Genomic DNA, 17945 nt, shown 5'->3' with positions numbered 1-17945 from the left:
GAAAGGTTTCAAGTTGCGTACCACTTCCGTGGCAGTGGCCACAAATGGGTGGGTTTGGTACAGGTGCTCCTGGACAGGGGTCAGTGCCAACGCCGTAGCACTTGTAACAGGCACTCCGAGGACAATCTGTACAGTCGTATGTTTCGGTGACCTCGGGCGAATAATACCCGTCTTGGTCCATTCTGTACTTGCATGTCGAGCATCTGGGGACACTACTCGATGCACTTCCCCGTGAAGAACCGTAGTCTCCTTCCAATCGTGCGGGGCGCTGCTGGTTTGGGCCTTGGCGACCTGCGGACTGAGAGGTGTGTGTTTGTCGAGGCTGGCGACTGCTGGATGCCTGACGCCCTCCAGAAAGGGATGCGTTCGGCTGTCGGGGCTGCTGGCTGCTAAGTCCTTGACGTCCACCAGGCTGAGGAGTAGTAGTGGGTTGTCGAGGATGCTGGCTGTTGGACGCCTGACGCCCTCCGGACCGAGACGTGTCCGGCTTTCGAGCATGCTGGCTGCTGGACGCCTGACGCCCTCCGGACTGAGACGTGTCCGGCTTTCGAGCATGCTGGCTGCTGGACGCCTGACGCCCTCCGGACTGAGACGTGTCCGGCTTTCGAGCATGCTGGCCGCTGGAAGTGTGACGCTCTCCAAACTGAGAGGTATCTGGTCCTTGCGTTGGCTTCATGATGAAGGCGAAATTGCTATCGAAAGACAGATTGTCGGTATTGAAAGGGTTTTCAAATGAAGATACTCCGATTACGCGGAAGTGGAAATCAAGCTGGGAACAAGTGGGCAAGAAGATTGCAAGAATGAAAGATAAGTGTAAAGTTGTTTCGCTGATGACTTCAGGTAACCACGACCAGCTTGTTGTGAGATCGAGACTGAAATGCTTTCTACGGTGCAATATCAGAAGAACTTGCCAGACCCAAGACTTACTCTCAGTTCCTTTTTATACTCCCAGTCTGTGGGGTGATTGTCCTTGTCAACAGGCTGAGATTCTAACTTTAGAACATCTTGAGTGTCCCAGAAGCCTGCAACATCATTAGGAACTTTACAACGGAACATCTGCTACGATCTAGACCTGGTCTTGCCATTGCAGCCGTTTCATGGGGAGCCGAAACCTCAAGATTGGCCTGGCCGCGATGCGATGCAACAACACCGCACAGTGCCGCCTCAACGTATTTTTCTCAGAATAGAGACCACTAGACACCAATATGGCATCGCGTGCGAATTGAATGCACGATTTAGGACGATATTTGACGTAGTAATGGAGGCTCAGCTGAGCAACGCCGCGTGCTGTTGGGACTTAGTGCCGTCGAAATGCGCGAGGCCTGGGCCAGGCGGCCGTACATGCCGCCCCCGCCCATTCCAAAATCAGGGCCGTGCCACAGAAGGAAAACACCAACAGCACAATTGGGCTTCAATTTGGCTTTTGGGTGAATGACGGGTGTGTCACGTTGCCTGTATTGAGTTCGGCCATGAGTCTCATCTGTGGCCTGGCCCTGGCCTGAGAAGAAGACCCAGGCACATCAGAAACATGGTGTTTCCAATAGCCAACTGTTCTCAGTTCATTCGGCACTGTGGATTACGCGTGGAGAATTTTGACTTATTTTATGTGGTTTTGCTTCTATTCCGTATACGTCCGAGGACATACATGGCGCCTTCATACGGTGGCAAGTAGGACGCAATTATATGAGGTTACTAGCTCGGTGAGACAGAGCTGACCGATCACTTTCAAAACACTCTCACCTGGTAGATCAAGCAAGCAAAGCTGGTAGTTGTGGTGACGGTTGCCGAGAGGCGCAGACAGCCCCTCAAGGGGGAGCTGCGCAGACATTGCAAGCACCGGTGGCCAGGGCACAATAGATGACAGGATATAACAAATGGACAATGATCGAGTCAATTTGTGAAGGAATGAGGAAAGAAAATCTAATTGCCTTCAACCTTCGGCGATTAGTTGTCCGCGCGGCTAAGGTGTGAATGAGCATAATAGCCGCTGCTGCCTGCGTTCGCGGCACAGGGAGCCAACATAGCGTCACATCGAGCCAGGAGACTCTTGGAGGATACACTCGGCAATCATAGTACGCAGGGGTTTTGCCAGCAACAAACACCTAAGACGCAGGACCGGTGAGACCTTAAAGTCAGTTCTATTCATCAAGGGGGTTGCGAGAACTCCGTCACTACATAGGTAAGGAGTGTATTGCAATAATCATACTCTTATCTTTCTGGCCTAAAGAGGGTGTTGACAGGGGAATCGCTCAAGCATAGGCTCATCTAATACGAAACCACCATCTTTTTCCAACCACCAAACGATCCACAATTTTCGGGCTGATTTAAGCGTGCATGCCCAAGTGCCCTGCAGGCTACTAATATGCCTCTCCTCTCAGTGCCCGCCAGCGTCGCGGGCAACAGCACCACCCTTACTCTCAGCATCATGCGCGGAACTCGGCGACTCGGACTGCCCGTCTTTTCTCTTTTTCAATTCCCCCACCGGCATAATAGCCAAACGACTTACCATCCGGACACTGTGGTTCCCTTGCCCCTGTTGCCCGGGCTGGCTAGACGGGGAGGGCTGTTTGCCGCTTCCATGGTTCGTCACCGACGGCGGGGTGGGTGTGACCGTGTGTAAGAAATCTGGCCCGTACGCACCCTCGCGATTCATGCTGGGGGGAGATTTTCCGTTGGCGGCCGTTCGACGCTGAGCGTTGGGGGATTTGTTCTGCTTGGTATCCATGATGAAAAAGGTAGAAGCGAGCTCAAATGAGGTTTTTCCGGAAGCGTGGTCTTTTCTGAGATGGGTTGTATAGGCGGGGTGGGCTTCGAGGATAGACCGTGGCTGAAGGCAAAATAGCAAGTCGAAAGAAGAGAGCGATAGTATACTAGTATAGCTGATAAATGGAAACACGACCGGCGTGATAACAACTTATTGTCTTCTTTGTCGATGCGGCTCTTGGATATCAATTTAGATCAAAGGCAGTCCTTTAGGCCATATATATACATACCCACCATCTCGGCCAAGAAGCTTGGAAACAAACATCGCGGCTCTAACTATAGAACAGGCTGCATTCATGGTCGACCTTGCCCTCAAACAGCTGAATAATGCATGCAACCATCCGGAAACCCAATCTTGCCCTTGGAAGCCGCTCCGTAGGAAGCCAACATGGCAAAGTCGGCCCGGGGCCACGGCCGACGGGCGGCCCCCAGCTCAGGCTGTGCCGCGCTGGCCGCAACGGCCAATGACCAACACAATTTGGGGCGGGAACCATTATCTGGCCGGCAATGAATGATGTCGCTATTGTTCAAGTCGTGGCCACCAATACATTCCGGTAGACCCATGGTATCTGAAACACACGGCCGCAGATACATGGTGTCCTTACAAGGTTGCTATGGTCGCGAGTCTGGCGGATCTAAAAGCATACTTCTGATGGCGGCGCATGTTCTGCCAGTTCCTCTTGATGCAATCGATCATCAAGTGAAATCCTAGGGTCTCACATCAATGTCTCCGGCCCGGACAGATCCATAGAGAATACCCTTGGAATGCCTTGTCTGCTCAAAGCTAGCTCCCGAGGTCACCATCGCGCAGCAGGCGCGCATGCCTCCTCGCTGAAATTGTGCCACAAATCCACAGCCTTCACTTTTTCGTTTCATGCAGGTATGCCGGGTTAAATTCCAGATAAATCATTGTTAAGCAGATGCAAGGATCTGTTTCCATTCTTTCCCAATACGATGCAAGACAGCAGTTGAAGACAACCATTGACCGCAACGCATTACGGAGACTGGCATTGAGTGAATTCGCCGACTTGGTACCATCATCGCTAGCATATATGTGTGTGGTTTCGCTTCTATTCCGTGTACGTCCGAGGACATACACGGCGCCTTCATACGGTGGTAAGCGCTCAAGACCCAGCGCTTGAAAGGACACGATGTCGATAACGATAGTCATAATACGATAGGTGCTAGCATCTATCAGGAGCTCTTTTTAGTCGGCGGCGTGTCCTTAGCGGTGTCGAGCTGATAAGCTTGTTGTCCTCAACTAACGGAGCAGCTTGTTGGGCCTAGAGAGCCTCTCTTGTTAGGTTCGTGTCGAGGAGCCCCGGCTACTGTTACTGGGCAGGTAGATGCTTTGGCCGTGGCCGCTACATGTGCTGCGAGGTGTCGTTATCCCAAAGCCTGATCGTACAGGATACACCTCGATACGAGAGGCTGGTGTACCCAACATCCGACCACAATGTGTCCGTTGCGTCTAAAATCAAGCTAACCCACACCGATCACGCGGCGAGTTGAGTTAGGTCTTCAAACCAAGTAGTGGTGTGCAAAACATCCGTGTTCATATTGCACATTCGCTAGGCAGCCATCACCAGTCAGGAAGGCCTATCTAAACATATACATTTAAAAGCGGGTGTGGCTGGGTATATTCATCCGCTGGGCGGGCCACCTGAACGGTGAGCCTCGCCTTGGCCCCCGTCCAACTCTCGCCAGCAGGGCCATTTCCAGGCATTCGCGACGAGCAGGAGAGAGGGGGCCATAACAAAGAAAGAAAGAAAGAAGCAAATATCATCCCCGTTTCTCATAGACAGCCCTTAACACCTTGGTCATCAGACGACCACTCTCAAAACAGGTTGCCACGGGAAACAAGAACCACCCCCAACATCCCCGATCAAAAACCACGGTCATTGCCACCCAACCAGGTGCGCCATACCCCGCGCCGCAAGCGCAACAGCCTCCCTCTTGGCCGCGGTGGCGTTGTTATTGTCCTCGCCGCCGCCGATACTGTTCGCCTCGTCGCTGTCAGGGTAGAAGAAGGCCGCCACGGCGATGATGACGTACGCGGCGACCAGCAGCGCGCCCTCGAGGTAGTTGCTGCGGCCGTCAAGGACGAGGAAGTTCACGATGAAGGCCGAGACGAACATGCTAATGGTCTCGAAAAGGGTGAAGTACAGGCTCATCTCCTTGTTCATGATCCACCCGAGCACGACGACGAGCGGCGTCACGAAGATGGCGATCTGGATGCTCGACCCGATGGCGACGCCGATGGCCAGGTCCATCTTGTTCTTGACTGCCACCGTGATGGCCGTCACGTGCTCGGCCGCGTTGCCCACGATGGGCAGGAGGATCAGGCCGATGAAGGCCTCGGAGACGCCCGACTGGCCAGAGACGACGCCGTCTATGGCGTCGACCATGAACTCGGCGCACAGGGCGACCAGGGCCGTTGAACCGAGAAGCAGGAGCACAGCAGAGGTGCGGGAGATCTCGGGTTCGTCGTCTTCCTCCTCGTTGGCGCCTGCTGCCAGGGGACGACTGTTAACGACGATGGGTACAATTGGGGGCAAGGAGCCGGGTTGGGCACGGTAGTATTGATTCTGTGAGGGCATGGACTGGGTCCGACGCAGGCCCGGGCGAGTACCATGGGGGTGATGCTGGTTCTGATCCTGGGCAGCTTGATTGGCCACGTTGGCAGGGCTCATGAAGACGTTCTGGGACAGGTTCTTAGCCAGGTTAGGGCGCAGAGTGCGGAGCGAGAACGGCTTCGGCCGGGTCGTGGAAGGCTGGGCCTCGAGGTCCGGCCCGACAGCAAAGTCAACACGCTTGGTGTTTGTATCGCCGACGGGATCCACAGCATCGCCATTCACAGCGCTGGCAGGCACGCCAGCTGCGGCCGCAGCTTCTGCATCGTCGCGATCCCGGTCCTTGCTCTTGTGGTGGCTCTTATGCTTGTGTTTCCTCTTCTTTCTCCCTTCTTCTGCGTCGTCCAGGGCTTGCGCTGCTTCCTCGGTGAGTTGAAGCGTGACCGGCTCCTGACTGGAGGACGCTGTGGGCTCACTGACTGACCGCTCGACCGCCTCGGACGGGGACTCCACGGCAGGCGAGCCAGACGACGAAACAGTAGAAGGCTTTTCGGCATCAGCCGAGACCATGCTCTGCTTGCGACTCCTGCCCTTCCTGATGGCCCGCTTGATCTTCTTGGCCGTGCTCACAGAGTGGCCAGAGGAGTCGGAGTCGGAGCTTGATGACGAGTCGGAATCTGAACTGTCCGAAGACTCAAAGTAATGTGCTGCGGGCCCGGGGACTGATTCCTGCTCGATAATGTGCTGTGGGGTCGACTCGTACATATAAGCGTGAGAGTTGAGCTGAAAGACCAGGTAGAGGGCGTATACCAGCAGCAGGATAACACTGGTACCGCGGCTGACCCTCAAAACCTGGATGTCTGCCTCGGAGCTGCTGCTGAAGGAGGCATGGAAAGCGGTAGGCAGGAGAAGAGAGATGACACTGAGACTGAGCAGACAGGCGCTCATCTGGGTCACAGTACTATTGTAAATCTGCTCGCGGTATTTCAGACCGCCAAGCATGAAGGCCATGCCGAGGATGAGGAGCAAATTGGCCAGGATGGAGCCGAGAAGTGACGCTTGGACGATGCGGATCTCGTTCTACAGGTCATTGTCAGTGACGTGGACGCGCGCAAGCAAATACTTGGGAGGGTAGGGGTAGGTTATTTACCTTGACCAGAGCGATGATGAAAATGATCAGCTCCACCGCATTGCCAAAGGTGACGTTCATCAGAGCGCCAACGGTGTCGCCCAGCCTCTTTGCGACGCTCTCGGTTGCATGGGCGAGGAGACCTGCCAGGGGCACGATGGCGATGGCGTTCATGGCAAATACGATTCCATCAGAAAGGCCGGCGAAATGCACGGCAATGCCGACAGGCACGAAGACGAGGAGGACATTGATCCAGCTGGACATCAAGACATTCCTGATGACATTGAAGAACCGGGTCATAACCGGCTTCTTCTCTGTCTCTGGCTTCTTCTCTCCATCGGCCGTGGCCGGATCGCTCCCGCCTGCCAAAGTATCATGGTTGTTCTGTGTCTGGGCCGCACGGGGAGACGACGAAGACGATAGTCCGGTGGAGGATCGCGGGACGCTGGCGGGGCGCGACGAGGTGACTATTCTTGAGCGAGGATCACCGCCATGGGCCTTCGCCCTCGCCCAGGTACGAATTCGGTCTGCAGGAGGCCAAGATTAGTCAATGAGGGATGCATTGCGTGCGGTGGTGGCCAAAGGATGGGCCAGAACGGGTCGCACCAAAGTGGTGTCCCGTGATGAGGCCTGGCACAGGAATTGCAGCAACTGCAACAACACATGTGCAGCTCGACTGCGTGTTGTGGCAGCGCGTGAGTTTCCCCCCTCGCGGCCAAGAGCCCAAGAGTTGGCAAATGCGGACCAAGGAAAGCTTGACGGTCTTGGAAGCTCAAACTTACGCATAAATCAGCACAACAGACTCAGCCAAGAACAGGCAGAGTTGACAAGGCCTAATAGCTATCGCCCGTGTCTACGCGATAGATTGACTGGTTCGGTAGCCGCTGTGCGCTTTGCGACAAGACTTGGTGTTGTTTACTTTGTGTTTACTTTGTCGCCTTGGTCGTCGTGATGTGAGGACGGGAAAGCTGAGTTGGCACTGGGCAGGCAGGGCGGGAAGGATTGGCCACCAGAAGCTGACGGTGCTTTTGAGGATTCAAGGCTGGTTGCCGCTTGGCCTGTTGCTGACGATGACGGAAGCGCCCGCCAGGGGAACCCAGGAACCCAAGAATCCAGGAAGCTAGGAGACGAAGCTAGGGAGATCCAAGACCAGGGTCAGTCTTGGTGGGCTACCAGCAAGCTGGTTGGCTGGCAAGCTGGGAAACTGGCACTGACAAAGCGCCATGGCAAATGCCACGACGGGCAGGCCTCCGTCTGGTCCCTGCTCCCACTTCCCTGGTCGCACACGTCCTACCTCAGATCACCTCCTACAAGACAGCCCACTTACTCTGGAAGGAAAACCTTCCACAAAACACCTTCTTGGACTTCTATTCAGAGGATACAGGACAATCTCTTGATAGATTGTTGGACGGAGGACGGAGTACAAGCGTCGACGGTGGAAAACTTGCAGGGGTGCACGGCCCACAAAACGGTCCGCGTTCTTGGTGTGATGGTGCTGTACCGCAATTCCACCGTCACAGGTCTCGCCCCTTCCGGCCAGCAGAGCTGCGTCATACCCTGCCAGGCGTGCCTGCATTTCAGGTGGGCACCCTGGCACCCTGGGCACCACGCCTGCCTGAGCCACATTGCAATCGTGGCGTTGCTGTTGTGAGGCGGTGTGACAGGGCGGCTGCCGTAATAATAACACACGCCACTGACAGACGGACTGACAGACGGTTTCACCGTTCTCCACCCCAATCCGTCCGTCTTGGTCCCGCCTCACCTTCGAGTTCGAGAACCTTGGACCGACGGCCAACGGCCAACGCCAACCTGGAGGCTCACATCATCATCATCAAGACTCCTTGCCTCGATATGCTTGCAATGCTGCATAGGATTCCTTCGCCTTCTATTGGCTGGTCGGCCACTGAAGCAGTCCACTCGCCTGCTTGCACATGCACGAGGACTCATGGCGCCTGCCCCAAAATGGACCGTGATTGCTTCGACACCACAGCACGTTGTTGACATGAGCAAGCGAGAATGGTGTTTGGCCATGCATTCTCTGATCCAAATGACAGGTCACCGCTCACACGGGCACACAGATCCCCACGGAAAACAAAACTTGGAGTTGCACCATTTACCGCTTTCAGCCTCCAACCTGCCCGCCCACTGCACAAGACAGATCGCAATCCGTGTGGTGTAGCCGTGCTTGTCCCATGACAGCACATCTGCCACGAGGTGACAGGCAGCACAGACAGCACTGGAAACCTCCAGCGCCAGAACACCAGAACACCAGTCTGGACCCGAGTCAACGATAGGGGCGCTTGGGACTACCCGTTGGTGATGTCAACAAATGCAGTGACCCTATTCAAAACGGTGCGATGACGTCCTACACACGCACCCAACCATTCGCCGCACTCCCGCCTCTGCTCAGGACGTGTCGGATTCTGATCGATGCCGGGCGAGGACGACCTCTATGCGACCCGTCCCTACCTGTCACCACGGGCTGGTGCAGCGACAACTTGGGCTTGTCAGACCACGCACGCTGTACCTACCTCGCTGGATCGCAGAGCCTTTCGTACTCCTTTCCTGTTATGGATTATGCCTCATTGAAATAGCCTAAACCTCCTCTATGGGAGCAAGACGGTGATATTGCCATGTCGCACGCACGCGGCTGGTTCTTGCTTGACATGGACCTTGAGTGCACAACGCTTCTGCTGTCTCTGAATAGCTTCGATACAGCTGCACGACTGGTGATCTAGTGTGACCCTGCGGCTTTCCCTATTCTGTCTGCCTGCCTCTACTTCCGGAGCAGCCTTTCCTTTTGTTTCACGCTCGGCCTCGGCCCCTTGTCGGCGGCCCACGAGGGCCCAGCAGAGCCTCCGGTCTACCGCCTCCCGGCCGACATGGGGGCTTTGGGGAGGGCCTTTGGGGAGCTTCAGCAAGCGCCGCCACGGGACTACGCGCGGGTTATGTGCAGAGTCCAGCTTACTGTACTTGCGTTTCTTTTTGCAGCTCTCTGCGGATGGCTGCCATGCTTCCCTTCCCGTTGGCTCTGGGGGCAGGGGTTGCTACGCCGCCCATCCTTCGTCTCAGTCGCGGCCTGTCAGCCCGCGGCCCAGCCCGCGACGGCTTCAAACCGCTCGCAGGATTCGGCCCCCAGCGAGCTAAATTTGGGGAAACACCCTCAGCCGGGCAATTCTTTCCCATGTCTCCAGCCTGGGTACTCAATCGAGTCGGTGAGCACCCTTGGACACGCAGGTCGTCCCCCGTCTCGTCCCGGCTGTTTGACGCTTGACCGTCAAACCCGACCTTCGAAACAATAACGACCTCGTTTCCCGGCTTGCAGAGCCCTCCCGCCCGACATTGCCGTTGGTCCGTCTTGGAGACCTCACTTACCCCAGTGTCACCCTCGTGCGACGCAGCCTTTCACTCTGGTTGTCATCATTGGGCCAAGTACTGCGGTCAACAGCTTTCTTGCGCCAACATCCTTCTGCCGCGATCCTGATGTTTGCACTTATACACTCCCGACTCCTTAGCTCTCTTTATTCTCCGCTCTCTGCCCGACTCCTCTCTCTCTCACCAGTCAGGATTGCATAGTTACATCCAGTCTCTCAGCTCCCTCATCCCCTGGCTCGTCGTTCTCAGGCCCTCATCCGCTCCTCGTAATTGTCTTCACCAATCCATACCACATCACTCTACTTCACATCAACCCACCACGCAACCAGTATGGCTCTTGCGCCAGTGGCAACAGTAGCAGCTTGTGGCAGTATCCTCACTGCAGTCAAGTCAGGATGGGAGCTCTCTCGGATGATCAAGAAGAAGGACCTTGAGAAGCGGCTGGACAAGGAGGCCAAGGTCGTTGTCCGCGATCTCCAGAACGCCTACCTTGATGGCCTCATGTCGGAGAGGTCTTTCGAGAAGTGGTATGACAGAGTAGTGGGTGCTCTGGCAGAAAAGGACGGTGAGTAACAGCCATGTCCAGCCCTACTCATCCCAAATACCCAGCACGCGACTGACGTTATCACACCAGGTATGGAGCTTCGCAAGGTCAAACAGCACATCGATCTCGTGCGGTCGTCCAAGGATCGCATCACACGCAGCAACACGCGGGCGAACCGCAACAGCAGCCGTGGCTACTACGACGACAGACAGTCCCACCACCACCACCGGCGGCCGCACTCGGTGGACCGGTACTCGGAGTACACACGCTACGAGGAGAAGGGGCGGCGCCCCAGGTTCGACCACGGCAGCCACCACAACCCGCACCTGGGCATCAACACGGACAAGGCGCAGCGCGACTACTACTACTCGCACGCGCTGCCGTCGCCGTACAGGGGCGAGATCGAGTACACGCCCCTGAACGCGGAGTTTGACGACGCGCGGAGCCACGCCGGCTCGGAGCGGAGCCGTCGCAGCAGGGGTGGTGGGGCATCACATCACCACCACCACGGCGGCGGCGGCGAGAGGAAGGAGGAGTTCGTGTCGCGGAGAAGCAGCGTCGTCGACCGGGGCCGGACGCGGTCGCGCAGCGTGCACCAGGAGCGGAGGGTGCGGGACAGCTCTGCGGATGCCGACTCGGAGGCCGAGGAGGTGTATGAGCGGCGGGAGTATTTTCCTGCCAAAGGGGCGCGGGGCGGCTCGGGGAGGCATCACTAGTAGGCGCCGCGGGGGGTCTCCTCCCCCCCTCGGCCGTCGCCGTGGGTGTGCCTCTTGGGATGATGCGAGAGGACGACGGCCCTTGGCGGGGCTTCACTATCGTAGGGGATCATCAGTCTCGTCGGGCTCGAGACCACCATCACCGCGGCCGTGCCCCCCGTCACCATCTCATGGTTACAGACTTAGCGGGATGGAAGACAGGGGGAGGGGGAGGGGGATGAGGCGGGTCATGATCGGCGACGAGGTCCGCCTCGTGCCGCGGGTGGTGCCGACGGAGGCCGAGGTTGAGCTGATGCGGACCGGCGCCGGCGGCGGGGCCTTTCATGACATGGACGGGATGTTGGACGTTGCTATTGCCATTGGGGACTTTGGGGAGGGGATCGGCGCTGTGGGTGAGATTTGCGAGGTCATTGGGGCGTTTGGGGATATGGACTTGTAGCACTGCCGAGACTGGCCCCCCCCCACCCTTTTTTTTTTTTGGTTTATCCTTTGCATTCTAGTTTGGCGTATACAAAATGTTGTTTGATATTGTGTTATGCCTTGAATACCAACCACATGTTGCTTTGCGTCGTTAAGTTCATTTTAGTATCATTTTGGTAAATGCATTATGGAAGGAATGCTTCTCTCCTGAGCCAGCTGCTTGGCAATGCGACCCCTTGCAGACCACACACACAGTTACCTGCCCCAGGGTATGTATCTATTCAAGATACTTGTTTGTTATACTCACCGCTGGAAGTCTAGGCTGCCCAAGCTTCCTTTCCTAGTCCGTGATACTGTAGATGATGGGTGACGGTCACGGGCGGCTGGGCGTCGAGGGCCGAGGGCGGTCACGGCATGGTCGGTCGGCTGGGGGCGGTGTGAAAAGTCTCGGGCCCATTTTATGTCTAGCAACCGGTGAGACACTCTTCTGCGTGCGTGTGTGGTCGAGTCGACGGGCCCTCTCATCCTGGCGTTCAGCAGAACCCGCCCGACGTCGGGGCTCCACCTGCAACGAATCCATCACGATGCCAAGGCCCGGCATCTGTCTGGCTCCGGCTCCCGAGGTCCCGCTCCGCCCTCCTTTTTTTTTTCTTGTCCCTCAAAGATAAGGTATAATCCTCCAGTCCTATAAAACAGGGTTTGTGAGAAACAGGTAACGAGGCCACCGGGCGGGGTTAATGCATGACGGGGACGGATTTAACGGCGTGCTGTTCTGGCTCCTCCGCCCCTCCGCCGCTGGCTCGTCTCGTCGGCCTCGTCGGCCCCGTCGGCCCCTCCGTCCGCTCGGCATGCTCGGGACCTGGGGTAACTAAGCCTCTCGCCCAGCCTGAGGGGCCGGGCCGAGGCAGGCTTGGATCAGGCACTGCACTACGGAGTACAATTGCCGTGGTCTCCACATGGCGTGGGTCTGAAAAGGAATGTAGTGTGAGAGAAGATCAGAGGCTGGTGATGATGTTTTGGTCCTGTCTGACGGCGAAGCACTCCAAGGTCACTAACTTGTAACATAAACAGACGGAACCCGTGCAGGTTCCACAGCCCCGACCGCGGGCTATTTATTACCTAGGTATGACGGCAAAAAGGGGACAAAATCTTATCGGCGCCAGGGATCCGGGACTAAATCAAACAGAGTTCAATGGAGTACTTGTTTTAAAGCCGCGAACTAACGTTGATGCTTCGAGGGCAAATGAAACCCCGCGGGGCAGACGAGTATGATTCGCGACAAGGAAGCTAGGCCGGAAACGGGGAAATAGTCATGTCGAAGTCGAGCCGCGGCTGTAAATCTTGCAGCCGTGAAGTTTATTTGGCCCGAGTTTGCAAGAGGACTCGTCGAGTCAGTGTGCTTTGTAAGACAGACTGATCGTGGTGGGTGCATGGTGAACATTGACTTCCGGCATGCCGTTAGGAAAGCCCCTGGCTCTTGTCATCGGAGCATAATTACGTTTATACGCATGCAGAAACCGCGGGGATGGGCTCGGATGGCAGAAGTTAAATAGTTCAGAAGGTTCTCTCTCTCCTCTCTCTCCCCAACGGTGACCCTCTCCCTCTCTCACAACTCCAAACTCACGATCATTGTAACCAACTGGTATCCCATCACCCCCTGACTCGTAAAACACCCAACTCTATCCCACCACCCAGCCGCCATGTCCCGCTACGCAGAGGCCCACAAGCCCGAGAACATCACAGGCCCAGGCGACGGCCGCCCGACCGCCCTCCAGGTCCTCAAGGACGAAGGGGCCGAGGGCAAGCTCGCGGGCAAGGTGATCGTGATAACGGGGACGTCGTCGGGGATCGGCATCGAGACGGCGCGCGTGCTGAAGCTCACCGGCGCGCGGCTGTTCCTGACGGCGCGGAACCTGGACAAGGCGAAGACGGCGCTGGGCGACGTCCTCGAGCCGGGCCGCGCCGAGCTCGTCGAGATGGACAACACGTCGCTGGCGAGCGTGCGCGCCGCGGCCGCGGACGTGCTGAGCCGGTCCGGCGGGCAGGTCAACATACTCATCAACAACGCGGGCATCATGGCGGTGCCGACGCTGCAGCACACCAAGGACGGGTTCGAGATGCAGTTCGGCGTCAACCACCTCTCGCACTTCCTCTTCTTCAACCTGCTGCGCCCCGCGCTCCTCGCCAGCGCGACCCCGGCGTTCTCATCGCGCGTGGTGAACCTCTCGTCGTCGGGGCACAACGTCTCGCCGGCCATGACGGAGACGGGCGACTACAACTTCGAGAAGGCGGGGGCCTCGGGCTACAACCAGTGGGTGGCGTACGGGCAGTCCAAGACGGCCAACATCCACATGGCCAACGAGATCGAGCGGCGGTACGGGTCGCGGGGGCTCCACGCCAACAGCCTCCACCCGGGCGTCATCTTCACCAACCTCATGCAGTTCATGGACCCCGCCCAGCTGGTGGAGATGGGCAAGAGCGACGAGGCGAGGCGCATGATGAAGTCGGTCGAGCAGGGGGCCGCCACGACGGTGTGGGCTGCGATCGGCAAGGAGTGGGAGGGCAAGGGGGGCGAGTTCCTTGCTGACGTCGGCAGGACGGGGCCGGCGGACGTCAGTATCCCAGAGCCCATGACCAGGGGCGGGTATGCGTCGTATGCGTATAACCCTGAGGCGGAGGCGAAGCTGTGGAAGGACTCGTTGAAGATGGTTGGGCTGGAGGATGATCTGTAGGTGGTTAGTATAAACGCTGAATAGGTAGCAAGATTGCGGTTGATATGAACAATTTGATGTTATGATTCCCATCTGAATCTCCGTTGACGTCGAGAGCAAGACATTGTCGAGACACTGGGTCTATTGCGGTGGTCGTAGCACACACAGCCAGCCCGTGCGGCCCAAAGAGGAACGGGTTGAGTGTTGAGTGTGGTCTGAGCGAGTGCAGTCAAGCAATGCCTATATACTTGGCATATATTGCAGATCAAGTGCACATTCGCTAAGACGGGAACGTCCACCTGCAGGGCACGCCATTCCCCACGAGGCAATGAGGCATATCTGGCAGCTGCTAGGTATAGCTCGTCTGAGGCTGGGCCGGTCCGTCAGACGGCATGGCCGAGGGGGAGATGCTGGGCTTTCGGTGAGCCTTTGACAGTGAAGGGTTGAAAAAATACTTGAATACTTAAGCAATCAAGTGAGTGGCAGGGTAGCATAAGATATTTCCATTGCACAGTGCCACCTGCTGCTGCTGCTGATCTGCCGGTAGGGCTGAGTCGATGATGGGGCCTGTAAGGTACCTAGGTACCTGGCCATCTGGGGTCAGGGTTACCCCTGCTCTGGAGCTAGTGCAGCAGCTGGACCCATGTCTGGTAGAAGCCAGGGTCGTGGCCCGTGGGGTAAAAAAAAGTTCGAGTTTGCTGAGGATGCGATTAGATTGCAGATAACCATCTTGATCAACTTCGCACTCCCCACCCCCCACCTTAACATTTGTGTGCTGCTTGTGTGTGCTTCCTCCTTCAACGAGGACAATCTCACCGCCACCAAAACAAAGACCAGGTCCCGCCACACTTCACACAATGTCGACCGTCGTACCACCGCCCTCGAAACGGCAGCGCCGCGAACAACTCGAGCGCACGCAGACGCAGGCCGACGTGTCGGCCATCCTGCCCCCCGACAATGGCACCTTCAAGGCGCGCTTCGTCGACGGCGACGGCAACCAGATGACGGACGTGGTCGAGGTGCCGCTGGCCGACGCCACCGAGAAGAACGTGTCGCTACTGCTCAACACGCTGCTGCAGCGCGACCGCGACGACTTCCTGCCCTACCGCTTCCGCGTGCACATGCCCAACTCGGCCGTCGTCGTCGACACCTACCCGGCCGACCTGCTCGCCCTGCTGCGCTCCCACGGCGTCGAGAACCCCTTCGAGACCACAATCACCCTCGCCGCCGAGCCCCAGGCCGTCTTCAAGGTCCAGTCCGTCACCCGCCTCGCCGCCAAGATCCCCGGCCACGGCCAGGCCATCCTCTGCGCCCAGTTCTCCCCGGCCTCGAGCTCCCTCCTCGCCACGGGGAGCGGCGACAACACCGCCCGCCTGTGGGACTGCGAGACGGGCACCCCCAAGCACACCCTCAAGGGCCACACCGGCTGGGTCCTCGGCGTCAGCTGGAGCCCGGACGGGTCGCGCCTGGCCACGTGCAGCATGGACGGCAGCGTGCGGATATGGGACCCCAAGACGGGGAACCAGGTCGGCGACGCCCTCAGGGGCCACTCCAAGCCCGTGCTGCAGCTGGCCTGGGAGCCCTACCACCTGTGGCGCGACGGCACCCCGCGCCTCGCCAGCGCCAGCAAGGACGGCACCGTGCGCGTCTGGGTCGTCAACACGGGCCGCACCGAGCACGTCCTGTCGGGCCACAAGGGCAGCGCGACCTGCCTGCGCTGGGGCGCCGGCGGCGAGGGCACGGGGCTGATCTACACCGGAAGCCACGACAAGAGCGTGCGCGTGTGGGACGCCGTGAGGGGTACCCTGCTGCACGAGCTCAAGGCCCACGCCCACTGGGTCAACCACCTCGCGCTGTCGACCGACTTTGTCCTGCGCACGGGCTACTTTGACCACACGCGCGACGTCCCCGCGACTGAGGAGGGGAGGCGCGCCAAGGCGAGGGAGCGCTTCGAGAAGGCCGCCGCCGCCGGCGCCGGCACCATCGCCGAGAAGGTCGTCAGCGCGAGCGACGACTTCACCATGTTCCTGTGGGACCCCGTCAACGCGGGCAAGAAGCCCCTCGCGCGCATGCTCGGCCACCAGAAGCAGGTCAACCACGTCACCTTCTCGCCCGACGGCGCGCTGGTCGCCAGCTGCGGGTTCGACAACCACACCAAGCTGTGGTCGGGGCGGTAAGCACGGCGCCCCTATTTATTCCCCCCCCCCCAAAGACACGTGCTCACTCTAATCATTTCCTTGTGCTAACACGACCGGCCGAAAACAGGGACGGCAAGTTCATAAACACCCTCCGCGGCCACGTCGCCCACGTCTACCAGTGCGCCTTCTCGGCCGACTCGCGCCTGCTCGTCACCTGCTCGCGCGACAACACCCTCAAGGTCTGGAACGTCCGCTCCTGCAAGCTCGCCGAGGACCTCCCCGGCCACGACGACGAGGTCTACGCCGTCGACTGGAGCCCCGACGGGCACAAGGTCGGCAGCGGCGGCAGGGACAAGGCCGTCAGGCTGTGGAGGAGCTAAGGGGGCGCGTTGGGGTGGATGTGCCATGTGAAGAGATAAGACAGGGACAGGACCCCCTTCCTCTACGGGGCTGCGGATGCCGCCCCTGAGCTGCTGCTGCTGCTACTGGCGGCCGTCCAGGCAGTTGGACCCGGCGCCACGTCGGAGCAGCCTGGAGGCCAAGCACACGGGGTACTGCCCACTGGCAGTCTTGTTGAATGCTGGATATGGCCCAGGAGTGCTAGCGTCCCGGCAGATCCGGCCCCTCGAACACAATACGATTCTGGGGGAAAAATTGGGGGCCAGGGCGCGCAAGGTGGCTCAAGCCCGACAGCTACTGCCCCGGAGACGACATGCTGGTGAGAGGGACGTGAGGCGTCAGATGACGGGGTGGAGAGCGTCTTGGGAGGGCATTGCCCTTCCTTCACGCCAGGGCGGCAGTGGGCGGTTCCATATTGGAACATCTGGGCGTTGGGCTGGATCAGTTGTAGAGACTCATTTCAGTCCGGTGCCAGAGTGTGGGGGCATGTCATGTTGCAAGGCAGATAGATAGATATGCAGACCATATAATACGATACCCCGTTTGCACAGAGATTCCTTCTCTCTCGACCTTCGGTGCTTATTGCCGTGCCATGCTTGGAGTAGAATGAACGGTGATGGCAGTGGTGTGCTCAGTACACGGAGTTGAGATATCTTTTCTTGTGTGGCAGTTCGTCGCGATTTCTTTTCATCAAAACGTAGAGACAAGCGAGGGGTTATTTGAGACGATGCACCTCGTGATTGTAGAGAGACGCCACATGCCTCTTGAACGAGCTAACGCATCTCGGCTATCAAGTAGCAGCCGCTGTGTGATTTGCAGTCGCCATATCTCAGCCCGATGCTGGAGAGACCTCAGAAGCTCTTTGGGGGACGCATGGAATGATTGTGGGCCATACAGTGTTATCACACGATGCTCTGTTCAAATTGAGAGACGCCATACTCTCTGCCGCCCTGTGTTATCATTACATCAGGGGCCCAGGGAGACGTACAGCGACAACGGTTATATTGTTAAGGGATGCAGTGTGTTGTTAATCTACTCTTGCAGCCTACGCCCTGGTCTTCCAATCAATTCAACAGGACAATAAATAATTGCAAATCTTTTTTGGGAAATAATTCATTGCGTATTTTTCAACCGCATGGATTCTACATCAACCACTATGCTTTCTCGGTCGTCCATT

At 57.8% G+C, this 17945-nt stretch overlaps 4 protein-coding genes across 4 annotated transcripts; 3 read left to right on the top strand and 1 right to left on the bottom strand.

Annotated features, from left to right (window-relative positions):
- Window positions 1-4297: 4297 nt before the first annotated feature.
- On the bottom strand, window positions 4298-7806 carry KVR01_013263 (uncharacterized protein). The gene is made up of 4 exons (XM_044790237.1): window positions 7681-7806; window positions 7248-7598; window positions 6487-6992; window positions 4298-6416 (listed from the first exon to the last, which is right to left on the bottom strand). Exons 2-4 carry the CDS (start codon window positions 7249-7251, stop codon window positions 4662-4664), a joined length of 2265 nt encoding a protein of 754 aa, XP_044637717.1. The 5' UTR covers window positions 7252-7598; window positions 7681-7806; the 3' UTR covers window positions 4298-4661.
- A 400-nt stretch (window positions 7807-8206) lies between these two features.
- On the top strand, window positions 8207-11844 carry KVR01_013308 (uncharacterized protein). Its single transcript, XM_044785806.1, has 2 exons — window positions 8207-10405; window positions 10475-11844. Exons 1-2 carry the CDS (start codon window positions 10171-10173, stop codon window positions 11098-11100), a joined length of 861 nt encoding a protein of 286 aa, XP_044637762.1. The 5' UTR covers window positions 8207-10170; the 3' UTR covers window positions 11101-11844.
- Window positions 11845-12864: 1020 nt separating this feature from the next.
- Window positions 12865-14652, top strand: KVR01_013292 (uncharacterized protein). The gene has a single exon (XM_044791538.1). The coding sequence runs from the start codon at window positions 13221-13223 to the stop codon at window positions 14250-14252; it is 1032 nt and encodes a 343-aa protein (XP_044637746.1). The 5' UTR covers window positions 12865-13220; the 3' UTR covers window positions 14253-14652.
- Window positions 14653-14920: 268 nt separating this feature from the next.
- Window positions 14921-17713, top strand: KVR01_013267 (uncharacterized protein). The gene is made up of 2 exons (XM_044789677.1): window positions 14921-16404; window positions 16497-17713. Exons 1-2 carry the CDS (start codon window positions 15089-15091, stop codon window positions 16747-16749), a joined length of 1569 nt encoding a protein of 522 aa, XP_044637721.1. The 5' UTR covers window positions 14921-15088; the 3' UTR covers window positions 16750-17713.
- The last annotated feature ends 232 nt before the right edge of the window (window positions 17714-17945 follow it).

The sequence above is a fragment of the Diaporthe batatas genome, assembly GCF_019321695.1.
Source record: "Diaporthe batatas strain CRI 302-4 chromosome Unknown Contig00025, whole genome shotgun sequence".
NCBI lineage: Eukaryota > Fungi > Ascomycota > Sordariomycetes > Diaporthales > Diaporthaceae > Diaporthe > Diaporthe batatas.
Note: the sequence above shows the minus strand (reverse complement) of the source record. Positions and strands in the feature narration are given on the sequence as shown.

Excerpts from the sequence above, each read along its gene's own strand:
- KVR01_013263 (XM_044790237.1), bottom strand. Across the intron at positions 6,417-6,486 it reads TCATCATCGCTCTGGTCAAG|AACGAGATCCGCATCGTCCA; the intron begins GTAAATAACCTA and ends AATGACCTGTAG.
- KVR01_013308 (XM_044785806.1), top strand. The coding sequence starts at position 10,171 with ATGGCTCTTGCGCCAGTGGCAACAGTAGCAGCTTGTGGCAGTATCCTC. Across the intron at positions 10,406-10,474 it reads TGCTCTGGCAGAAAAGGACG|GTATGGAGCTTCGCAAGGTC; the intron begins GTGAGTAACAGC and ends TTATCACACCAG.
- KVR01_013292 (XM_044791538.1), top strand. The coding sequence starts at position 13,221 with ATGTCCCGCTACGCAGAGGCCCACAAGCCCGAGAACATCACAGGCCCA.
- KVR01_013267 (XM_044789677.1), top strand. The coding sequence starts at position 15,089 with ATGTCGACCGTCGTACCACCGCCCTCGAAACGGCAGCGCCGCGAACAA. Across the intron at positions 16,405-16,496 it reads ACCAAGCTGTGGTCGGGGCG|GGACGGCAAGTTCATAAACA; the intron begins GTAAGCACGGCG and ends GGCCGAAAACAG.